Genomic DNA, 14,628 nt, shown 5'->3' with positions numbered 1-14,628 from the left:
GAGGAGGGGGTCAACCTCTTCTCCAAAGCACCTGAAGACAGGACAAGAAGCAATGGATGAAAAGTAATCAAGCAGAAAACTGACCTAGAACTAAGGAGATTTTTTTCTGAAATGGTATAGGGTTTCCTGGTTGAGCAGGGGTTGGACTAGAAGACCTCAAACATCCCTTCCAATTCTCTTTTTCTCTCATTTATTATTCATGGATATTCATGGCAAAGTTCCCTGTAAGTTTTTTGGCAAGATGTTTTACAAGTGTATGCCCGAGAGAAAATAATCGGTTCAAAGTCATGCAGCTTGTTTCTAAGGCAGGACTAGAATTTCCCCAGTTTTTAGTCTCATATCTTTAACCCAGTGTTTCCTAACCTTGTCAATTTTAGGATGTGTGGACTTCAACTTCTAAAATTCTGAGAATTCTAGATTCCCAGGCTGCACAAATTAGTACCTTCGGATTACAACTCCCATCAGGTTTGCTCAAGGCCAGTGTTGGGATGATGGCAAATGGAAGACCCATTTGCTTTAGTTAGACTTCTAACCTGAAGGTCCATTTTTTACAATATCAACTTCCCAATCATTGTTTTTTCCAGGCTATTGACTCATAATTCTATGCCATCGGCCTAAAATCTCACTCATTTGATGGCTACATTGTTAACTCTCCCAGGCCAAGAAACTCTCATTTCCTTCTTCACTGCTTGCCATTTTAATTTCCTCCCATGAATTGACATTTTAAAAAATTCTTTAACAAGATAGCGGGGTCACCACTGGAATCAATGCTCTTTTTGTGCCACCTATAATAACTAAAGCAGGGATGGGATTCTACCAGTTCGGACCAATTCTGCACAGTTCAGAGAACTGGCAAATCGTGCTCCTCTCCACCGGCCCTTCCCCTCCACACCCAGTCCTTATCATGCATGCACGACATCATGCTCATGCTCAACATTGCTGACTGCATTTTCCCCAGGTGTAGGATTCTATTGGTTTGGACCAATTCTATAGAACCGGTTGTTATGATTCTGTGCAGTTCAGAGAACTTGCAAATCATGCCCCTGGCTGGCCCTACCCTCTCTCCCGTCCCCACCCAATCAGTCGTTATTGCGCATGCACGACATCATGCGCATGCCCTACATCGCTGACTGCATCCCCCACCCGCCCAGTCACTCCTTAAGGTATTTTTCCCCCTCCAGATGATCAGCTGTTCCGATCAGCTGATCCATCTCACTATCTTATTGCTTCACCCAGGAGGCTTCCCTGAAGCCCAGGAGGCAAAAAGGTGTTGTGCACCCCCACACACACACTCAATTTTCTGCCTTCCTGGGCCTCAGGGAAGCTTCCTGGGAGCAAAAATGTCCCCCCAGGAAGTTACCCTGAGGCCCAGGAGACCCAAAAATGGAGCGGGGCATGCAAAAGAAAAGCAGAATCCAACTTTTCACTATCAAGATTAATTCCTTTTTCAGAAGCCTTGCAAACTTTGATTAAAAACTAAAGGGCACCAAATTCAACTCTGTGAATTACATACTCCTCTCAGATTGCAAAGGAAATTGGACAAGGTGTATACATTCCTACTAGCTTACAGCAATATCCTTTTGATTCCCGATCTTCTATGTTATTTGCACTCATGGAAAATCATACTATCAGAGAAAATCAAAATAGTGATGTGGAGAGTTCCAGTGCTATCCCAGAAATGTAATGAGAAAGGTAACCATTAAAAATGTATTTGTATTCATCGAACCATGACACATACCTTTATTAAAAAGCAGCACTATCTTTCCCTTTAAATCTGATGATGAAAAATTGGGGTGCCAATGAACTGAATAATAAAGCTAAATGATGATCTTTTGGATAATCCTCTCCAAGCTAATACTCTCAAGATTTGTTAAATTACATTTCCTACACGTCCGCCAGCTGGAGATAATGGCAAATTCATTTGAGCATATCTAGAAGTCAGTATTGGGTGACGTAGGACGGGGGTGTCAAACTTGCAACTCATGGGCCGGATGTGTCATGTGCTGGCCATGCCCACCCCCATTTTAGCAAAGGAGAAAAAAGTCATGATATGTGACATGACGACAACATGACAACATCCCTGACTTAGGAGACCTTAGGTTAAAACCTCAGAAAATGCAGTAAAATGGGGTGAAATGAGAGGAGAAATACACATGCTGTCCTTGACTCCCTGAAGAAGGGGCCAGAATTTTTTTTAGTAAATGAAATATAATAATAAAACCCTGAACTAGGATTCATAAAATATATGATACAAGAAGTCTGGCACCAGCAGTTTCTGAACAATCCCTGAGCTGTGATTAGATGCTACCTTGTTGTATTGTATTATGGAGGACACGGTCCTCTTTCTTATCCAAGTTTTCATCCAACAGATGATGTGGAGCTATTCTGAGAGGACAAGTTCAGAAAACATTCTTACAAACCAAGGCAGAAAGAGTCGATTCTACTATGTATTGGCAGAAATCCAGTACATGATGCATCTTTACCTTCTGAATTTATTTAAAGATTCAGATGTTAGTGTAAAGCAACTTTCCTGCAAAGGCACCTTCCAGATGTATTAGATTATGCTCCCTATCTTTCTTACTGTCATGATCCTTGCTTAATTCATTCTGGGAGTATTATCTGAAGAGTTGAACACATCAGATGGTATAGGTTTGGAGATTTGTCTGAAGCATTTGAAAATCAGATTGGATAGACAAAATAAATATTATTATAGATATTAGTTTCATTAAAATAATAAAGGAAAGAATTGGTACTGAAGATGTAGATGTTCAAAAAGTTTAATGCAATAAAACCAGTATAGCTCTGTTAATAAAACAGGAGCACAACAATAGGGACTGGTTTTGCTTTTAATAATACTGGTGTGGAAGCCAAGTATTTATTTCAATAAGCAGCATTCTGTCTCAGCAGTGACAATGTCTGGCTGATCTTGTCTTGTCTAGATCAGGGGTCCCAACTTGGCAACTTTAAGACTTGTGGACTTCAACTCCCAGAATTCCTCAGCCAAGTATGCTAATGCCAGCTCAGCCAGCTATCCTCAGTCAACCAGCTATGCTGGCTGGAGAATCCTGGGAGTTGAAGACCACAAATCTTAAAGTTGCCAAGTTTGGAGACCTCTGGCCTAGATCAGTGGTTCTTATCCTTAGCAACTTGAAGGCTGACTGAGGAATTCTGGGAGCTGAAAGTCCACATGTCTTCAAGTTGCCAAGGATTGAGAAACACTGTCTTAGATGCTTAACTGAATGGATAGTACCATATCAAGACTGCAGGCTAGGTTGGGAAACTAAAAACAACAACAAAAGAACATGGCAGGCATGGCTAATCACTTTTCTACTGTTGCAAGAGAACTTATATGCATCCATATAATTATAGAGAATAGAACTTCATTCAGGGATCTCTCAAATTTTATATGGCTTTCAGAAGAAGGTTAATAAGCAGTCTCATTTATAACCATAGAGTCTTGATTTGCATTGATTTTCTATTTTCACTGAACTGGGTGATAGGATTCATACATTATCTCACTATGGTTTACTGAATAAAATACATTTGCCTGTCAACATTGCATGTTAGACCAAAATCAAGGAAACCACATGGTGACTTAGTGTGGTAATCTGGTCCGTATGTCTTGCACTCTAAGTCACTCCCTTTTCCACTGTTAAATATGCTGACAAACTTCTGGTTTATCAGATTGTAACTTGCACTATCCCCTACCATGTTCATGATTGTACCTATATAATGCTAACACCTATAATATGTTATGATAGCATATGTTATGTTATACAGCCCACTTTTTTCCTGATTTCAACAGTTGAAAAATAATAATCAAATAATGCAATGACATTATATCAATATAATAATAGCAGGGATAAGTAGACCTTATGAGAAGTTAATATTAACCTGATTTTAAAAATAGTGTTCTTTTTAAAGTTGCCATCTCTTGCTAAATGCCCTAAAGCTGGCATGGCAAATGAAAGATACTTCTTCAAACCCCTAATGAGGTTTATTTTAGGTTGATGGTCAGTTCAGAACATAGTTGGCTGTGTAAACAGATGTTACATAGCTGTGGTTGTAATGATGTTAGCTTTGTAAACATAGACAAAACAGAGATTCAGACAGAAATTCCTTGCAGTATATCACAGAAAGCAGAAAACATTTTGGAAACCTTCCTAAATCATCATATACAATTATTGACTAAAAAAATTAAACTTGAGAGGAAACTATTCTCTCCCCCCCATACGCACAAAAAGTTCTGGATGAACCAAGTTCTTTACTGAAATCTGCAAAGGAAAGGCTATGAGGATCTTCAGTGCAGTTTCCAAGGGCTCTAGAATAGACAATAGAGGCGAAAACTAAAATAAATTTTGTTTTGCTGAAATATTGCTGAAATCTTATTAGTTTTTGACTGTGTAAGATTTTAGTATCTTTCCTCCTTTTCGGGCCATCAAATTAGATTGTGTAAAAGCATCTGAGGACAGAAAATATCTGTCCGCTGCCTGTCCATTTTACAATCTGACACCATTTGTATATTTGTATTTGGGTTTTGATTCAGCTGGAAGATTAATCTCTTCTCTAATTCTTTTCCAGTTAGGACTTGTACTTTCTCCTCATGCAGTTGATCTATTTTTATTCTCATTTATTTCTATTGATTCCTTTTCTTCCATATCATTTTTTTCCTCTAAGGTTGATTGTTAACCTAACACACACACAAATATGATCTGTCTCACATTCAGGACCAAATATACTTCACTGGTTCTTCCAGAGTTTACTATAAACTGTCAAATCAATCATGCTTTCAGTTTTATATTAATTCTTTTGACATATATGCATATTGATGGATTTATGGTTAAACTATGAATTTATAATAAATAATTTTCTAAGATTTCCATTCTAATTCATTCTTGGGTAGTGTTGGTGAACCTTTTCGGCACCAAGTGCTGAAATGAGAGCACCGGAAACCAGAAGAACAGCTCTCTAGCGCATACATGGGAGCACTGGAAACCAGAAGAGCAGCTCCTCAGTGTGCATGTGTGTGCCAGGAAGCTGAGATTTTGGTTTCCTGCACATGTATGCATGCTGGCGAGTTGGTCTTCATGCATACATGCATGCCAGCAACCAGAAGACCAGCTGGCCGGCATGCATGCATGTGCCAGAAACTGGAAGCTCAGCTTCCCGACCCATGCATGTGCACCAGGGAACTGCTCTTCCAGTTTCCAGCACTCCCATGTGCACGAAGACCAGGTGGCCGGTGTGCATGTGCGCTCTGAAATCTGGAAGAGCAATGGTTGATGGCTGGCATGCCCGGAGAGATGGCTCTGCGTGCCACATCCAGCATGCATGCCGTAGGTTCGCTAACATGGTTCTAGGGTCTCTGAGTGGCTGAATTACTTTCTCTTTATTCTTTCATCTTAATTCCATCTGCCCATCCATTCATGTCACCCAGCAAAATAATGTTTTACCCTTGATCAGAATATCATGCAATTCCCCCACTCTCTCTTTTTTTTTACATAATCACCATTCATTAGAGTATGACATGGCAACTGTCATCAATTTATCAATGTATACTTTTATATGCACCTGGATGACACAAATTCATATCTTCTGGCATACAGTTTATAAGACCTTTTGCTCATAATTAAATCTACGTTTTGATGCACACAAATATACAATTTCACTTCATAGGATTAGTTCACTTTTATTAAAGTCTGTTATATTCTTAATTTTGCTGACTCACGCCATGTCTATTTTTCAATCTTTAATTTTTGTTCTGCTCTTCACCATTTACTTCTCTTAGATTCCAAGTCTCAATCTTCTACATGCTATGAACATGACCAGATGCTCTCTCAATTTATTGTAATCTAGTATACAGTATACTAGATTACAAGTCTTAGTCATAGCCATTGCACATAAGCTGTTCTTTGCTAGTAGTTAAGGGCAATCCGGATAAATTCTAACATATTTTGGCCATTCCACCACCATGTGTAAAATTGCAGCCCGATTTTATTCCAAGCATCCTCACTCTGTTCTGTGCAAATTAAGATCTCTAATCTAGAGATTAGAAATGTGTGACCAACATATTATAACACAGCTCAGCAGCTAGGATAGACATTTGACTGATATACTTAGGATTGTCCAGAAAAATATGATATTTTTAAATATAGAATTAAAAAAAAAACACCTTACAATTACAGTAGAATAGCAGAGAGCTGAAATAACAAAAAACGCTGGAATCTTTGAGCGAACATTCAAGCTCTTCTGAAATCCCCCTTTGTATCTAAAGAATTTGCATCCATTTTAGCATAGTTTTAGTTTAAATATCTTAGTGGTATAGTGCACTGTTTTTAAACTTTCCCCATGGGAATAGATTTGGCACTTCTTTAGACAGACTGGTTCAAAATCTGGAGACATCCGCTCTTGCTCTGTAATACATAAAAGGTAAAATGATCTCCCTGCTTTATAAAGACCTTGTTGTTCATGGCTCTTTCTCTCTCTCTCTCTCTCTCTCATCACCAACTATGACTGTGAGGAGCTCGGTCAGGAATTGAACCAGGGGTTTCATGGGGGAAACGATTTGTTACTGTGTTGAGGACAAAGACAGATTCATGTTTCAATTATTCTAGATTGGCTTGTTGGCTGGTAATGGGGACCTATTCAAAGACTAATGGAAAAATGATTACCAGCCCAGTAGGACATTTTTCTGAGAGCCATTCTTTCTCCAGGATGACACATAGAGAGGCTAAGAGATAAAATAGTTACCAGGCCTCCTACAGGTGCAAACTTGTTTGGTGATTTTCTTGCTTTGACAACATGGTGTCTCACACTGAATGCTCAGCAGTCCTGGAAAAATCAGGACTTTTGGTTGAATGAACAAGGTTGATTCAGCCTTCTTCTGAGGTCGGTAAAATGAGGACCCAGATAGTTGGGATAGTTGACTATGTAAACTGTATGTAAACTGCTTAGAGACGTATAACAGTATATAACAGTATATAACAGTAACAGTATATAAGTCTAAATGCTGTTGCCATTGCTATTGAATGTAGTACAGGTAGTCCTCGGCTCAAAGAGGATTTTCATTTATTGACCATTTGACCTTACAGAGGCACAGAAAAAAGTGAGTTATGACCAGCCCTTGCACTTACAACCATTGCAGCATCCTCATATGGTCACATGATCAAAATGGTGGACAATGGTGGACATTTGGCAACTGGCATGTATTTATGATGGTTGCAGTGTCCTGGGGTCACATGATCACTATTTGTGACTGCTCCAGATGGCAAGCACAGTCAATGGGGGAAGCTGGATTTGCTTAATGACAGCCTGATTCACTTAGCAACTGCAGTGATTTACTTAACTGGTCATAACATTGGTCACAACTCACTTAACAGCTACTTTGCTTAATGATGGAAATTGTGGTTCACACTGTGTCATTAGTCGAGCACTATCTGTGATGCTTAGGAACAAAGAAAGTTGCCATATTTCAAGACAGACCTCATGTTAATTTAGTGATGGGCAACTGTAGCAGTCTGTATATAATATAACTTTAAATATAATTTCCACAATCCTTCTCTGTTAGCCATGCCAGGTACGGCTCCTGGATTTACAGTTCAACAATATCTGGAGTGCTTGAGATGGCCGAGTGCTGTTGACTTTGACTGGTGAGGAGTCTCCAAAGTTTTAAGTAGGATTTTTTCCTTGATTGTATCTATTTTTGCCATGAATGGAGTCTGGAATTTTTGACATGTCTGATGTGCTCAGAACTGTTTCAAATATTTCCAGGCAGACTCTTTGCAATCTGATCTGAACAAAGTGGACCACATGTCATCCTCCTGTTCTCCTATTATATAATCCTTTCTCCAGTGATCTATAGCCCTCTTGGTTTATTACACTTTTTAAAACATTTTATTTCTTTAAAAATAATAACAGAACAAAAACATACATATACCATTAGACTGGTCATTTGTATGGCCAATGTAGTACAGCATGTCAATTTATCACATCATGTGGAAAAGTAACGAAAAGCCAACAAAAACAAAAAAATTTCAGCATATTTTATTCCTACCCCCAGAAAGTTAGTGAAGTTTTAATATTGATAATTTTTCATTTGCTGTTATTGCAGAGATCTGTGGGGATTGCTCCTACTTAGGCTAATGTCATTGGACATGCAATCTGGGCCACTTTCCATTTATAACTGTATGGAGGACTTTTTCACCTCAGAAGCTTTGTTTAAGACTGTAGCCATTATATGTGCTAAAATAAAAAAAATTATGTGAATCTATTAGTCTCAAAGTAGAATTGTAGAGAATTATAATATACTGTGATGCCTAAAGTGTTGGACTTGTGCAAAGGAGATCCACGTTTAAGACTCCTTCAACCAGAGAGCTCCTAGGGTGACTTTGGGTCAGACATTCTCCTTCCATTGAACCTACTTCACAGAATTTGGGGAGATAAAATTGAGTGCATCAGAGTCAGTCAATCAGTCAACCCATCCATCCATCCTTCCTAACTGAAATTAAAAAGCATTCTCAAGCTTAAGTTCAAATGTATCTTGCCAATTCAATGTTCTGTTCTGCAGAGATTCTTTCAATCTTGTCTCATACAAAATTGCTTTGCCTGCCAATATCGTCCATAAAACATTATATCTCAAGTTGAGGATCGTGTGCTATTTTTCAAATCTGCTAAGAGTGCAATATCAAGAGAAAGAAACCTTTGATGATGTTGGGAAGCAATTTGGGGAGTTGGCGTCACAACAATCAGGAGACAAAGAGTTGATGTCTCTGGTTATCCCAAAGGATTTCAAGCTGGAATATTCAAAGTATTTCTGATAACAGGTAGCCAATTAGAGGAATTATTACTTGACAGGCTGTTTTGAAACCCAAAGCAACAGCTTTTACTGAAACTCAGTACGTGACCAATAGTTCATATATGAAACTTAGGAAGGAACAGGGCAAGATATTAGTAAGCAGAGCTGAGTTTCATATTGGCTTACCTGGCTCCATTACGTGATGATGGATCTCTTTTTGCTTGTGGTGACAGTATTGTAGGAAGTGAAAGGCATCACCTGGGTCTTCTGTTCAGTCTCTGTTCTCCTCTTTGCTTGTTTTTATACACTTACAGTGTATAAAACTGCAGGTAGAGATAAGGTTTTTGGCTGATTCCTGTCATGTCTTGCACAAGGCTACTTATCTCCTGGCTAGTTTTCATGTGACCACAGATATGTTATTCCCTCCATTAAAAAGATTACAAAGATCTTTGCTTTAAACAAACAACCAGTTGTGAGCACCTTGGCTCTAGAGCAAAATGTCTTTCCTTTCGTGTTTTTTTAAAAAAAGTCCCAAGGCCTCCTGCTTGGATGCTAAGTTTCCAATGCTGCTCAGTATTTTCACTTCCTTTCCCAGCTGTTCTCTAATTGCTGATTTCCCACAGACATTCTGCTACCTTCGCCAGCAGGCATAATAGTGGATAAGATGGGGAAGATACCACTGGTTGCAGATTATTACGTGAGAAACCGAGGAGTTGGAGGATATGTTTGTAGTGGGCTTCCTCCTGTTCCCTGCAGTTGTCTGGTCCTGGTTCCTCTGCTTCTAGGCCAAATATCCATCACTATGAAGAATGAAAGTGTTGTGGTTCTTGTATTACCATATTCTACATAGTAATCTAATAGCAAAGGGAAGAAAAAGTAAAGGGTAAGGAGCATATTCAGAATAGTTCTACTAACAAGTAGCCTGGACTAAAAAGAAGAATTATCAATTATCACTGAAAACCCGAAACAGCTTTTTTCCCTGAAACTCAGTCCTTGACCCACAGTGTGAGGTTTGGAAAGACCAATGCAAGACATTGCTGTGCATTATACTGCAATGTATCCTGCAAGTGTGCATGCTAGACACAGGTCCTATTCAAAAAAAGAAAGAAAATTATAATTTTAATTGCACTTCTTAAAGTGTGTGTGCAGGTAGAATTAATGGCATACTTAACTCCAAATATTGAAAGAGGGCAGTTTGCTAACTCTGGAAGATTTAGTCTTATCTCTTTTTGATTTGTCTCTACTGGTAGAGACAGATTGGTAGTTTGACCCTCCTACTCTGAGCCAAGATTGCATGTATCAGAAACAATTGGCTCTAAGGAGCCAGAGAATCACCTTTTTCAAAAGAAGAAAACCCATTATAGCACTGAGTGAATCACTGTTCTAGACTTTCTCCTTCCAGAGCAGACATATACTTGCTTTTTGGATTGTTTCAAATTATGCATTTGCTCCCCTGTTAAGGAAAGCTTGTTACCTTTAAATAAAGTGAAAACAATCTATTTCCTATTTTTGCTTCCCAGAGTAAAGGTGCATCTCATCTCACGATTCAATCTTAGAAACAATTTTAGTTCTGCTCAGCTTTTCACCTGAATATAGAAGTTTGAAACTGGGTAAAAGAAAGTCTGCATAGGCTGGTCCTTCCCACCTTCTTTGGCTGGCGGCTGTTTCCGGTTTGCTTCCTATCAAGCAAAGAGATTTGAAGGAAGGTGCACACGGGAAAGCAAATGTTGGTGTAGCTCCAGATTTTGGGAAAAGGGCAGCAAGAAAAGGACAGGGTGGCAGGATGCGAAAATAAAAGGAGCCGCTGTGTGTGTGTCGTTCTTTGCCTGGTTTTAGACATATCAGGCAATAAACTGGACTTGGGCAGATGGCTTTGTCATGATTGTGAAGTCTATAAAAATGGCCAAGGTATTGTACACCCCCAGTCATGTACTGCTGGTACATAGAATAACAGAGTTGGAAGGGACCTTGAAGGTCTTCTAGTCCTCCCCTCTGTTTGAGCAGGAGACCTTATACCATTCCAGACAAATGCCAGTCCAATCTCTTCTTAAAAACCTCAAGTGTGATGGAGCATCTATAACTCCTGAAGGCAAGCTGTTCCATAATTAATTGTTTTGTCAAGAAATTTCTCCTTATTTCTAGGTTGGTTCTCTCCTTGATTAGTTTCCATCCATTGCTTTTTGTCCCACCTTCGGGTCCATAGTAGAGAGTGCATAATAGGGAGGCTACTCATTCATGGATGTAATAATGGAATCATTCACATTATGGGAGCATCCCAACAAACGACAAATATAATGATATAATAATCTATAGTATGTCCATTGTCCACAGCCTAGTCAAAGCCTTTTGGATAAATGTTTTGTAATCGGTGTTAACATAAATAAAGTACTTCTCTTAAAGTCACTAAAGCAACCCCACCAGAGGTGGTATTCAGCAGGTTGTGACCAGTTCTGAAGAACCAGTAGCGGAAATTTTGAGTAGTTTGGAGAACCTGCAAATACCACCTCTGATTGGAGAGTTTACAGTATCCTTCCCCTGCTACGCCCACCAAGCCACGCCCACAGAACCGGTAGTAAAAAAAAATGAATCCCACCACTGAACCCCATCCTTTACAACAGGGGTCTTCAAACTTGACAGCTTTAAGACTTGTAGATTTCAACTCCCAGAATTCCTCCTCCAGTCATGTTAGCTCAGGAATTCTGGGAGTTGAAGTCCACAAGTCTTAAACTTGCCAAGTTTGAAGACCCTTGCTTTACAAGTTTCTTCAGAAGATGCCTCCATTGGGATCACCAGGGAAATGAAGTAGTTGCGGATGGCAGGGAATAGTATTTAAGCAGCTGCATGAGCCCTGCAAAAGAGGCAGTTGCTTTGATGATTCAAAGAGAGATGGTTCATTTGTAGACATGTGTGCTGCCAAATACCTCTTTGATGTCTTGTATATTTAAATGTACAGCTTTATGGTAAATATACACACACGATCACAGAATTACAGCTTCATTTATAGATTATACACACACATGCACATACAGACACATCTTTACTTTACTCCAGTAAATTAGGATGTTGTGTGTATTGTGTAATTCTTCAGCTTCGTAACCCACTCATCTTTCATTTTTTTGGAAACAGAATAACCCAGACTATTTGCCAACTTGCTCCTGAGGTGAGGTTTGGTTACAATAAACATCTAGAAATGTTCACAGCACAATTGCCCCAAACTATTTTGGGGCTTTGGTTTGCCAAGTGTCAGGGTTGTCATCAGGTGCCCAGACAATTGTCGTTGGTTTTGTTTTGGCTCCGGAGGCAATGAACATACAAGTAAATAAAGGGATTATAAACCTTATTATTAATCAAGCAAACAGATTTAAAAGCATAGCATAAAAAGCATATGTACCAAGTAATATGACACCCAAATCTCTTACAAGCTTTAATAACAACAGCAGAGGTGGCCTAAGGATGGCCACTTTCCACAATACCTAATGCTAAGTTTTGTGTAGAAGCTCCCTACCAGTGGTACATTTCAAAAAAATGTACCACTGGTTTGGTGAGTGTGGCTTGGTGGACACCCTTTGCACGCACGCACACTATGTGCACCAAATGCGCACTTTGTGCAGGCGCAGAGGCTTTCCAACTCACCTCAGGCAATCCTGCACTCTCCCTGATGTTTCAGCAGCTGCCACTTGGCAATTTGCTGTGCCACGCAAAGCAGCTGCACTTCAAAAGCGGGGAATAAAGATTAGTATGGGAGCCCGGGCGAGTGGGCCCAACATCAGAGTGTCGGAGAAAACTGGTTTGGTCCCCGCTGCTCATCGGTGCTACTGGCTTGGTAGAACTAGGCCGAACTGGTAGAATACCACCACTGCTCCCCGCTCACTACAACAACCTGACAGTTTTAATCAAAATTTGGGACCATGATTTCATGGCCCTACTGTAGTCATCATCAGGAGATTGCAAGATTGTCTGGTGCATGACTCTGGGATGGGAATTGAAAGTTCACGATGGGAAAAAACTTTGAAACTACATGCTATTTTCCACTCCCTTTCTCCCTTGTTCCACAAGCAAGAGTGGAAAAACAAGCAGGCTAGCTTAGAGTGAGTTCTATGTTTCTAGTTTTTTCTTACTATAAGGAGAAATCAGAATACGTCACTAAGTCCTCACGATAACAATGGTTTTCTGCCTTGCCACTGCAGGCTTATCACTGCTTTCCCCCCAACTCCTGTCAAAAGGAAGACAAAAAGAACATAAGACGTGAACAAAACAAAATTGGCTTCAGAAGGAGATAATAATACACACAATCCACTGTTCTGCATCAGGGGTCCTTTAAGCTATGTCAGTGTTTCTCAATCTTGGCAACATAAAGATGACAAGATGTGCCAAGGTTGGGAAACACTGGGCTATGTTACGGAAGGGATTGGATGACCAGAACAGTGTATGAACCCACATTTAAACCTAAACCATATGGTTTTGACTTGGTCTTGTAGGTCATCAATCCATTCTGAGTACATAAGAGTTCAGTCTAATAAGATTTGTTTTGTGTACTGTGTGACTGTTATAATATAAAAGAATTGTACCATGACTCCATTTGGTTGTTATCTGTTTTTCCAATTGAGACAAATACAGCTGCTTAGGATAGGCATAAATTTTCCTTTTAGACTTTTAACCAGTAAAATCCATCATCCTGTACAAAAGCAAATGTAGTTTTTTTTTTAAACACACACACACACACACACACACACACACACACACACACTATGTATGTGTTTTTTGTGAAGGCACAAGCCTGGGGTGATATATTTAGCTTTATACCCAAGGACTGTCTCATATATTGGGTAATGCTACCTCAAATTTGTTGCGGAATAGACAGCAGCACACTGCTTTTTCACATACCACACTTTTACCCTGAGTAAAAAACCGTGAGAATAATAATTTAGATATATCTTAATTGGCATGTTTCCCTTTCTATGTTTATTTATGCTGATAGCCTTTGGCTTCAACTGCTTGCTCGGAACAGGACTGGGATTCATGCATCAACCCTCAGGGAGTCTTTTAAATCCTGCTAAATAGAAATGGTCAATTTTCTTAACTGAAATCTGTATGCCTTACGCTTCCTAGGCTTATTTTTTTGGCTCTGACACAAAATTGAGTTGGAAATTTTGCAGAGCATGAACAAGGCATTTCTGGTGTCAGGGCAGAGAAATGGCTGACATGGAGAATATTGTATATATACAAAAGGGGCCTTTAGTGAAATGGAGGAATTATACCCCAGTTTTTAGGAGCATGAAAGTAGCATAAAGTGACAAGGTATAAAATGGTTTAGAATGAATAAATGAAATCTTGTTTAGCTTGTAGTGTCTGGAGGGTTAAATCAATTTTATGGGTATGAGTGGAAATCTGCAGAATAAATCTGTGATAGTTATTTAGATTTGTTCATAATAAATAGTCAGCTTATCTGATAATTTTTTAAAACTAAATGACTGAGTATTTGTCCCTTGAAATAGATTAATTAAGTGTCCTTCCTTTTTAAAAAGCAATATCATTAATGGAGTAATAAGAGTTTTTTAAAAAATGTAAGGAAATGCACGTATGCTTGAAAATACATATGATAAAATCAAAGCTTTTGCAACCACTACATATATAATATTGCCTGACACTGGTTTTTTTTTAAAGCTAATTTGGTTGTGGGTGTCTTGAGGGTGATTGCTGTTGTTATTATTCATATTATTAGTTAGATTTATATCCTGCCCTTTTCAAAGTATTTGAGATTAGGTACATAACATCATCCCCCCCCCCCCCAATTTCTCCCTACAATGAACTTGTATTCAAAGTCACTAAATGAA

At 39.1% G+C, this 14,628-nt stretch overlaps 2 protein-coding genes across 4 annotated transcripts in view; one reads left to right on the top strand and one right to left on the bottom strand.

The window, feature by feature from the left end:
* RBPJL (recombination signal binding protein for immunoglobulin kappa J region like) overlaps positions 1 to 8,990 on the bottom strand; it is a 48,205-nt gene extending 39,215 nt beyond the window's left edge. Inside the window, exon 1 of the mRNA XM_087928755.1 lies at positions 8,981 to 8,990. Coding sequence (XP_087784881.1) covers positions 8,981 to 8,990 — 10 coding nt within the window. The remainder of the gene's footprint in view (positions 1 to 8,980) is intronic.
* Positions 1 to 14,628, top strand: part of MATN4 (matrilin 4) — a 48,609-nt gene that overhangs the window by 7,304 nt on the left and 26,677 nt on the right. The window lies entirely within an intron of this gene.

This window comes from Pseudonaja textilis, chromosome 3, assembly GCF_049901715.1.
Source record: "Pseudonaja textilis isolate UNSWEBS1 chromosome 3, rPseTex1.2, whole genome shotgun sequence".
NCBI lineage: Eukaryota > Metazoa > Chordata > Lepidosauria > Squamata > Elapidae > Pseudonaja > Pseudonaja textilis.
This window is presented reverse-complemented; position numbering and strand designations above follow the sequence as displayed.